Source organism: Labrus mixtus, chromosome 8, assembly GCF_963584025.1.
Source record: "Labrus mixtus chromosome 8, fLabMix1.1, whole genome shotgun sequence".
Lineage (NCBI taxonomy): Eukaryota > Metazoa > Chordata > Actinopteri > Labriformes > Labridae > Labrus > Labrus mixtus.
Genome location: NC_083619.1, coordinates 16,490,462 through 16,501,122, shown reverse-complemented (window position 1 = coordinate 16,501,122; position 10,661 = coordinate 16,490,462). Strand labels below are relative to the sequence as shown.

At 38.9% G+C, this 10,661-nt stretch overlaps 1 protein-coding gene across 4 annotated transcripts in view; it reads right to left on the bottom strand.

Annotated features, from left to right (window-relative positions):
* Nucleotides 1-3,104: 3,104 nt before the first annotated feature.
* The window catches only part of pbx1a (pre-B-cell leukemia homeobox 1a), a 45,456-nt gene continuing 37,899 nt past the window's right edge, over nucleotides 3,105-10,661 (bottom strand). The window contains exons 6-9 of one of the 4 annotated variants that reach the window (XM_061044717.1): nucleotides 10,220-10,379; nucleotides 9,129-9,241; nucleotides 7,777-7,875; nucleotides 3,105-3,865 (exon numbers count right to left, since the gene is read on the bottom strand). In XM_061044717.1, the coding sequence (XP_060900700.1) occupies nucleotides 3,773-3,865; nucleotides 7,777-7,875; nucleotides 9,129-9,241; nucleotides 10,220-10,379 (465 nt within the window). In that variant the 3' untranslated portion in view covers nucleotides 3,105-3,772. The remainder of the gene's footprint in view (nucleotides 3,866-7,776; nucleotides 7,876-9,128; nucleotides 9,242-10,219; nucleotides 10,380-10,661) is intronic. The other 3 variants (XM_061044718.1, XR_009674027.1, XM_061044719.1) reach the window with 3 other exon arrangements.

Sequence of the window (10,661 nt, the reverse complement as noted above, 5' to 3'; positions counted from 1 at the left end):
AAGATATTCACTAAAAATATTAAATACAACTCAACTACCACACAACCTAAACATTTTTGATTTTTTTTGTTGCGCAAAAGTGACTATATCCCCATCTTGTGGAGATATTCTGTCACTTCCAGCTCTTCTGCTTTTTTTCTAATCTAATCATTTTGTCATCTGATTTCCCACATTTCTGATTTCCATACCCTGTTGTCTCATCTTGTTAGCCAAAACAAGAAAGAAGAAAGACCTGATGGTCTGTAATGTAGGAGAATATCATGATACACAGTCTCATGTGTTCTTAATAATCTGTGTGTGACAGTGTGTAAATAAGTGGATTTTTTTTTTGAAGGGGCTCATGTGGTCAGATAGTCCAGCAGCAGCAACAGCGGGGTCTGGGCTGTTCTGTCACTGCACATTAGAGCCATGTGCCGGGCTCGGCTGAGAGGGGGAGACAAGGTGTCCGGGCTCCCCACCCGTTCTTTTTCTACTGAAGCTGTAATTATAAACATTGGTGTAATGACAGCTGGGGCGGCAGATGTCAACAGAAACATATTTCAATCACTCTGCACAGTGTCAACATTCCTAATGTGTAAAAGCGACACTCATGTAAAAAGGAACCTTAAAAAAAGTCAGTAAACACCCATCATTCCCAACACAGCTGTTTCCACAATTTGTTATTATTTCAGATGTTTTGAGAATTATAAGCACAGGAGCCAGGAGATGTTTTCTTTCTTCTTCTTTTTTTTCTCCAAATGAAGTCTTGTCAGATTGTCTTTGATGGTGAGAGCAGGCCCCGGCTTCTTCGCTGCCCTGCAGGCACAGAGGAGCAGTCTGGCTTTGGCATTTCACACTCGCTCAGCAGTCAAGGCCTGTGACCGTTGTCATCCGCACACTCCGCAGCCAACTGCTCCCTCATCCCCTCGCCCCTGTTGTTTGGACGATTATGAATATTCAGCTGCTGTGAAAGTAATTCTGTTGGACGTGTAACTGTCTCGCCAGGCAGTGTCAGCTTTGCTGTTTGTTGTAACTCACAAGGACGTGAACCTAGTTATACTTTATTATCACATTTTGATATGTTGAAAGACATAAAATAGTTGGTGTATTTTTTTTCTTTATTAAAGCACAATTGTATTTATTTCCTGTCATGGACTTTGGTGTGATATGTCCCTTCACTGGCAAAAAAATAAACATTGTGTAGGTTTATATAAAATCAATCACAGAAAACCTTCCTGATGCAAGAGGAGCACCTGATATGAACCTGCAGCTGAAAATAGAGCCTTAAAAATACAATAATTAGGTTTAGGTATTTAGCCGTTTGCTAAAAATGACAATGAACATGGTTGTGAGTTGTTTTCTTTATTTCTTTTATCTGAGATGATTTCTTTAGATTCACATCATATCTAATTGTTGTCTAGTTGAGTGCTATTGTAAGCATGTCTGAAATTGTTGAGGAACTAACAAATGCATTTTTGGAGGATTAGTGGATCATACCACAAAAAAAAAAATCTCAAGCCCTTAAAGAGTTAATCAATATATTGAGAATGATTATTACTATAAAAATATTTGTTTGCTGAAAAATAAGTCAAAAATATGAAAGTATCTCAGAAGCAGTTTTAGTTTCCCAAATACTTCTCTAACAGTCAAAACACACTGAAGTTGCCAAAATGACTTCGAACGGCCTTTTTTTTTCTTTCTAGTGTCAGCCGCTGATGTCTCTCCTGTTACAAAAACACAGTGTGGTGCAGTGTTCAAGTGTTTCTTTTTTTTTTTTTTTTTCGAGTGCTCGTCTGAGTGCATGTACACTAATATGTTGGACAGGAGCCATAATGGAAGGCAGAGACACGCATGCAGAGCCATAAAAGGGTTGATGTCTACTGGCAGTCACTAACCTTGGTTGACTTTCAGCGACCGCGATCACCGTCGAGCCAGTGATGCCTTCATGGGAAATAGAACAACCTGCAAAAAGTCTCTGCTCTCTTGTAAAACTACACATTAAAGAACGCTGGTGTATCATCTGGCTGTATTACATATAATTTTTAATGAGTTCAAACCCATTCAACAAAGCAATTCAAGCACCATGGTGCACATTAACAAATGTTAGAAGATTATGAGATAAGTCACAAGAGGAGGAAAACAAAAAAGAACAGCCTACATTTAACATGTCTTAAAAAATAACAAACTACAAAAATGGCCACACAACATAAAAGTGTATATTAACAACGCTAGGCTGCATAAAAAAACACATTCTTTGACATTATGACTTTCCTCATTTTTAGTGCTTAATAGCTAACATTTATAATCATAAATGTTTAACGCTGAGAAAAATCTGTTTAATAGTCCCAGACGAGCATGATTCCAAATGTATATGTGTGTTTGTATATCAAATCTAGGGTAATAAAAAGGTTAGGAACATTTGAAATGACCCAGATGAAGGCCACAAGCCGAATTATGTTGGTCTAATAAAGTTAATAAAGTTGATCTTAGTACTACAAGTGTTTCTGGAGCTTTTTCACCTCATTTATTTTTCCAGCAGCAGCTCAGGTACATCCAGATGCTTCTGTCATGAGGATGATCAGTGCCTCAATGCTGAAGAATTTCTGGACCTGTGCTGTAGGATCCACTGTGTAAACCTAGAAAACTCTATTAGCATAATGACTTCCATGTTTAAGTGGATTGTGGTTCATATATTGAAAGACAAACTCGGTTACGGACGTTCTTGACAAAGTTTCTTTTCTGTAAAAAGGGATCTTTTCTCTGTCAGCAGAGCTAAATGGCAGCGCGTGACAGTTTAAATGAGTAGTAAATGACATTGTTCTTATGTACATCGGTTAAAAGAATACATTATAACTGACTTCATGTTGAAATATTTTTCTGACAGGTTGTTTTGGTTACATCAGCGTTTTGGCATCTTATTTTTTTTTCTTTCTGTTGCAGCGTTGGTGGAAAATGTAAGTATCACACACCGATATAAAAGTCAGTTAAAAAAACAAAGAGAGAGAGAGAGAAAAAAGGACAAAGCTCCTCCCATCATGCTGCAGAACAAAAAAACCAACAATGGAAAAGTAATTAGTATTTTAGATAATTCAACCTTCATCAATGAATAATGTGAAGCTTGTGGATCTGATGACAAGTATTTCTTTATTGTTTTTACAGATAACATACTTCACAGGGTTACCTTAGAGGTCAAATCTCTTCTGTTTTGACTTGTCGGAGACAGCGGGGAAGATGAACATACTTTTATCAAGCACACATTTGTAAACAACTGAGCAATATTTAAGTCTAAATGGCGTACCATAGAATAGGTGAGAGACAACAAAATGTAAGTAAGAAGATGTGCCTCCTGCTTGCAAAGACAAAAGTTTCATTTTTACAAAAGAAATAATGGTCACTGACATTTTTTCTACTTTTTTTAGTGGCTGAGAGGTAGAATGAAGTATTTTCAGTTAAAACCAATGACTGGATCTATTTACTTTATCATAACATTTCAACATTATGAGTGAAAACATTATGAGCGAAGAAGTAACCCCAGCCCTCTGAATATAATGTGAAATCTGTACAAACGTCTTCATTGATTGCGGTATTTTTCTGGAGTTTTATTGTGAAACTTTGTGTTTGTATCCCAAATGTCCAATGTGATTCTCAGAGGAAAATGTTGTTGTTTTTTTCTAGTTAGGATTTCACAGTACCTTTCCAAACTGTGGGTCAGTAAACTCCTTTGTTTAATACTGTGAATAGGAAGGTCAGTCCATGTTTTCATGTGTCGATGAGGTTGTGGAGATGGATGTATTCAGTTGGAAGTATCCGAATGAACACTCCCGGGTCCTTCTGTGGGCGATGTCACTGACGAAGGAGTCGGAGCATCTTGCCAGCCACCGTTTGTCTGTGAAAAAGAGACACAGAGAAGTATTAGCTTCATGCTAACATCTTTAACATTAAGATACAACGTGGTTAAAGATTTGTATTTAAGGACAATGTTATTTTTATTTCTCTTTTCTATTTGTAAAGGGACCATGTACTCTATAAAGATAAATGTTGCCATTTAATGCATTGTACCAGAGTTAGCTTAGAGCTAGTTTACATTTGCAGTCCCCCGGCAGGTCACAATTTAGGAAAATTATAGTTTTCTTTACAACATTAAATCCCATACAAAGGCTATACAGACATATAAAGACAGTACAGACAAATGAAGACAGTACAGACACTGAATTGATCCCATGAAAAAGAACTGCTGGTGGACACAAGTTGCTTCATGTTGCACAACATAATTAATTGAATTTCATTTCTAAGATCACTCAAAATGATTATGCATATATCCAGCATACTGTGCAAAAAAACCTCCTGCACGATATGAGAAACCTATTCATTGTGCAATTAGTTGAATATTGTGATTACGATACGATGTGCAATAAATAATATAACAAATACTAATGTACTATAGGCCATCATTTCCAGTATATATGTCTATCTGCTGTTCTTCATGTTTCACACATGTTGCAACATGTCTCCCCTGAATCTGAAATCAATCAAAAAGCATTTTTTCACCAATGAATTGGCAGCAATTCATCTGATATTTGCTTAAAGATAGATTGAAATTCTTCCGGTGTGAAAGCATGACCTTTAAACTTGGTGCATCATCCAATGGGTAAAATCTATACATGCTGAGTTAGAACGCATAACTTGTTTACCTAATAATACATTTTGTTCAATATATTTTGTGGTGATAATATAGACTTTTGCAGATTGTTTATTGCGTAATGCTTGAATCCGGATGAAAATGAAATTGATATTAATTGTGCAGCCCTAGTTGTAAACGCTCTCAAGAACACTAAATGTGTGCAGGTGAAAATAGTCTCCAGTTAATGCACTTCTTATTCACGCTTGAGGACATTTTGCTATTTGCTAAACCGAGCTGAACTTCAAAACTGATTTTTTACCTCTTGGGTTAAAACTGCTGTGTTTGGGGTGGGAAAGTGACAAAGAGGCTAACACAGGTGGTTGAGTAGTTTGTACTTCTGTATCTCTCTAAACACTTTGTCTTGGTCTCATCAGCAAACATCACGACATCAAGGAAAGAAAGGAAGAAGTATGCAGCTGGATTTAAGAGACAACCTAAGAGCTAGCAGAATCTGACTGAACTCAAAGAAGGAAGATGTTGTTATAGTGTACATCCAGCAGACCAGATAACTGCGGTTCAAACAAGGACATATAAAAAGTAATCATATATATTTTGCACCATGCACAAACTTGTTTCAAGCATGATATAAAAGCTAAGAGATAGAAATCACTTAATCACTGGAATTAAAACAGAAAGAAGGAAATGTTGGTCACAGAACAAAATGAGATGGAAATGTTTGTTATCCTCTTCTTACTTTTTATTATAAATATTTACCCTTAGTTGATTCATTTAGTCCTTAAATAGAAAACAAAACACAATTCAAATGCTTAAATGAAATATACTGAGATCTTCAACAGAAGTGATGTTTATCCAACGGCTACTTCAAAGTTATAAACTGAACTCATCTCTTCCCCTGTACAGCTCACTAGATGTGATATAAACAGGAGATGACATAGAATATGCCTTTCATATATCTCAAAAACGTTTGATAAAAGAATAAATTATCACAATAAAAAAAAAAAAAATGTTCCTTCAAGTAGAGGCCTCCCTAAAATCCTGATAAAAGGTTGACTAAAGACCATTAAAGACATTAATTGCCATTTGCACGCTGTTAGTGAGAGCTGGGAGCGTGCTTTGGCAGCCTCTTATTTTCAAACCCTGTTATTTAGTGTAAAGACTGTCTGTCATCTTATTCAGAGGAGAGTTGGAGAGAGAGAGAAAAAAAATCAGTCTTTGAGGGAGGCAACACCCACCAGCAATTTGAGGATGGTAATTGCTGTTCAAGGATAAAGAGGTGAACCACGAGAGTTCACTCAGTAGATCTTAGAGAGCGAAAAATAGTATATGGGCTAAATAATAATAACAACAACTACAGGCATCAACACTTCATTTATGAGTCCTAAATGTGCTTATCTGTCACCATGTGAATGTTTATTAATATGTCTTCCTAAGGCAATGAGATGCTACTAAAACACATTTGATATAAACACTCACAATATGTCTGATAAGTATCTTTTTAAAGTCATTGCTGCACAAGATTTTATTTCTTGTGTTGGCTCATTTCTAAGTACTGAAAGATGACTGCAGAGACTCAGACTGGACCAGGAGTCATTTGATTGGTTAAACTATTGGTTGATCGCTCTAGTTTCAATGTGTCAATTAAGACAATGTATCATAAGATATGTGGATAAACTGTATCGGATTGTACGGTAATTCAGTGTAAGGTAATTAATTACCCCGCTTTTACCACTCTCTCTTTAGTAACACTAGAAACACTTGTTTAGGATCAGGTCATTAACACATCATATTCATCTCGTCTTAAGGTGTTTCCAGAGTTATTAGAGTCCAAATAACCATCCAGATGAGAATGACTTTTTATTGTTTTTGTTATATCAAGTCCTTCATTTAAAAAAAAAAAAAAAACAGGCCAAAAACATTTAGAATAAAATGTTGCAATTAATAAACAATTTATACCGATAAAGTAATTCTTCAGACTTTTTTTGTTGTAATATTTGAACAAAGTTTTTACCTTCTGGCTGCTATCTTCGCATGGATTTGGGAAAATTGTCAAATTGAAACTTTTTTTTTTGTATTGAGGAATAAACAGAACATTTTCAACCCCTGAGTTTAAAGCGTCTTAAAGAATTCCAGGAATACTTTCTATAAAGTGTGAAGTTATATGAAACAACCTCCTGGTTTTATTAAAGATGACTAAGTCTTGTCTTTAAGAGTATTCAATGCTTTGCTCTGTGACTCAAACCTTTATGTAATACATGAGAGGCATATACATACTTTATGTCTGTAATTTAATTACAATATATATATTTTTTTTTCAAGCCAATACTCTTACCAACATTTGTCTGGAAGATTAGTTTAAGTTTTGAGCTCTTGTTAAAGTGTTTTTTGAAATATTAAAACACACTGAGAGACGAGCCTGTTGTGTGTTGTATCTAATTTGATGACTCTGTATTTTTAGCACGATGGGTGTTGCAGGCTGGGCTGTCAGTGCTGCTGTTCCTGTAGATGAATGATCTGACCAATGTGCTTGGACTGTTAGCCCAGAGCCCTGCTCTCTCTGTCCCTGTGACTGTCGTATTGATTCTGTTCAGCCCCGCGCAGCCTGTCGCTATAGATCTACATGCTAACGCACTGCCTCCAGTGTTTGCCTGTCCCGCCCTGCCAGCCCAGCCCAGCCCAGCAAGGAGACCTAGAAATCTGGCCCCGCCTTTGACAAGCTAGTTAACGAGTTATTGCAAGAATTAGCAACTGGGGAACTTTTTCTCTTGAAGGAGGAAGCTGGTAGGATTTGTCCTATGGTGCCAAAGTGAGGACAGTGTAGGGAGGAATGATGACACCTGTGCCCTTGTTGCTGTCGACTGCAGGTGTCTCGCTAACACTAATATTCTCCGACAGACTAGGAGTGTGTCCAGCTCCTCAGCCTGGTAGCTGCCTCATTGCCTGCCACCTAGGGCACGACTGGCGACTGGAGCAAGGGGAGGGGAGGGGTGTGGGGGGGCAACTGGCTGGACAACAGCCCAAACCCGGGAAACTCTGCTAAGTGGCATCCCAGTGTGTGCACAGAATAACACAACATTACACACATCCTGCAACTGGGGAATCATTTTAAAATAAGACAACACAGACGACGTTAAAAAGGACAGAAAAGGATTGTTTACAGGTCTTACGTTGATGCCCTGTGGACTGTACATCTGGCTGGCTGCGAGGCTGTCACTATATCCTCCGGTCTGGCTGATAACATGGCGAAGGGTATCCACCTGGAACAGCAGGGACACACAGACAAAGGAGGCCTGGTCAGACAAAAGCTCGGTATAACAAAGACAGCCAGGCACAAGGAAAGGTCAGTCTGATAGTGAAAGGGTAGCACAAACAGGAAAAGGTTACAAACAGCGAACCAGGATGATTTGGATGCTATTAGGGGCTCGATAACAGAGGTTACAAAAGGACAAAATATAAGAAAAGTACGCTAAGTATCTAATTATGAATGCATTTGTACCTGTGGTTAAATAATAATGCAGAGTCAGGCATTAAAACATTACAACAGCCCTTTTTGAATGTTTACGCAACAACATAGAGACCTGTTTTTTTTTACCCACACATGACAAGAGGAACCTCTCTTTTTAAGCAACCAAATTGCTGCCAACTAAAATATGTAGTACACTGAGATCAGATCTTACATTAAACATTAAACATTTTTGTTTCAAGAGTTTCTGCCTGTTCAATGTTCTTCACAGATTCACTAGAAGCTGCTTTGGAGCTTCTGGCAGAGCAGATCGCCTGGATATGCATGAAAACACACCTGCCATATGGATTTCACAACAAATAAGACCCCTCTACTCAGGAGGCCAATTTAGTCCAAGCTTTCGCTTTTGCTTTCGTTTAATTGTGCAGCCCTGAGAGCGAGGACGTCTCTGACATGTTCAGAAAAAAGCATTCCTTTCAAAGGAACACGAGTTTCACTAATTAATGGCCGACCTTGTAAACCTCTTTCCCTCCTATAAGGGCTCTCCCCCCCCCCCCCCCCCCCCCGCCCCCTTTGCATATTCATGAACGACCTAAAGCATTTGGAGACCTGATCTGAACAGAAAAGGGGGTCGGTGATGGGAGGAGGGCGGATAAAAAGGGAGACGTTGCCAGAGTGAGGAGGATATCACCGCGGGTGTTGATTCCTTAATCTATGGTGAGAGTTGTAACACTCAGAAACACTGTGCTGGTCATCACTGTCCACCAGGGCAAGGTCAGGGAGCCACAGTGCACCGTTGGCTATGTGAACTCTTGTCAGGAGCGCTGATGAGCGTTGCACCGTTTCCAAAACTGTCTGCAGTCGTCTATTCAACTGTGGCTTGACAATAGCTTCCACATTAAAGAATAGCTCCAGGCTAAAAGTAACCTCTGCTGCACTGTGTAGGTCAAGTTATCCTGGCATACCCAGATTGGACAGTGGTTGAACAATTACTGTATATATGCAATCTTGAGATTATTCAACCTTTGGCTCTTGCAGGACACGCACCTGGGATTGTATGTTGGCCCCAACCTGCCCCCCTTGGTACGAGTCCCCATTGAGGGACTGCACACTCATGAACAAGTCTCCGGAGTTTGACATGTTAAAAGAGCCAGCAGAACCTGAGAAAACACAGAGGCAGACAGGAGGAAAGAGAGCGAGAGAGCAGGACAAAGAGAAGACAAAGAGAGAGAGAGAGAGAGAGAGAGAGAGAGAGAGAGAGAGAGAGAGCACAGTAAGGGAGGAAGAGAGAGAAAAAGGAGTTAAAATGATCATGCGTAAGCAAAAGCGCATTATAAGGGTTAGTTTGGGAGAGCAAAAGAAGGTTTTTATGGTCAAACCTGCAATCTAAAGATGCACTACGTGCACATTAAAATGTCACTGAAGCATAATTTGAAAGGAAAAATCCTCCAACGAGAACCATGAGACAGATAATCATCATAAAACTGTTTAAGTCCAGTTTAAACAAGCTTTATGGATTGTGTTGCTGTTAAATGTCCGTGCTGCTAGTGTTTCATTAAGGAAGTAATAATTGATCTACAGGAAGACTCAAAGAATTGTCTTCGGCCTTTAATGGACCCCAGCTCCCCAGATGTAAAGAGAACCATGGCGTAACTTGATTTCAACACCCGGTCCTAATCCAATACAGTGGCGACGTCTCTATATGACAGAAGACTCGGCGTGCCCTCTGAGCAGCTTAATGGCAGGCACAAGGTCAACCGGACAAGAGGCAGGAAAAAATTAACGTCCACGAGACCAAGAGGTCAATAACAGAGGCAGAGAGAGAGAGAGAGAGAGAGAGAGAGAGAGAGAAAATGAGTGAGAGAGTCAGAGGGAAAAGGAGGAGAAGAAAGGGAATACAAAGTGCAAGAAGCCACATCATATCCCCAGGTTAGTTAAGGAGAAGACGGCTTCTTGTGAGTCTGAATGAAATGGCAGCAGAGACTGAATATTTGTGTTTGGAACCAGGTATCAGGATGTTACTGGGCCTCTTTCTGTTTATGCTCAGTTGAAAAAATAATATTTTCTAATATGGATTTCTATAGAGCCTTTTTTTTTTTTTTTATACACATAACCCAGAATTTTGTGGCTCTGCTCACCTGCTGAATTGGGTGTTGACGGCGAGTTCGCCTGGCTTCCGTGAGCAGACACACTGGTGGCGCTGACCGCGGTCCTCGCTGCGTACATGTTTGCCTCTTCTTGGAACTTGCCGATGTTTTTCTTGTATCGGATTCTCTTGTTCCCAAACCAGTTTGATACCTGTTAAAGATAGAGATAAGGTTAACAGAAACACAACATATCTAAAGCTTTTCTCTGCAAACACACCTAATAAAGGTTTACAAGGAGTCATCACAAGGATCTATGCATCTCTAAATTGAAAGCAGAAATGTATTTTGAAAAATAATTCACACAGATTTATACAAGTTGGTGTTGATATTTAGTAATAACCCGTCCACTGTTAGGCTTACTTTCTTAGCCTATTAATAACAACAGCATATTACTAACCCTAAATGTTGATAAGAGCACGACTATTTGAAACTC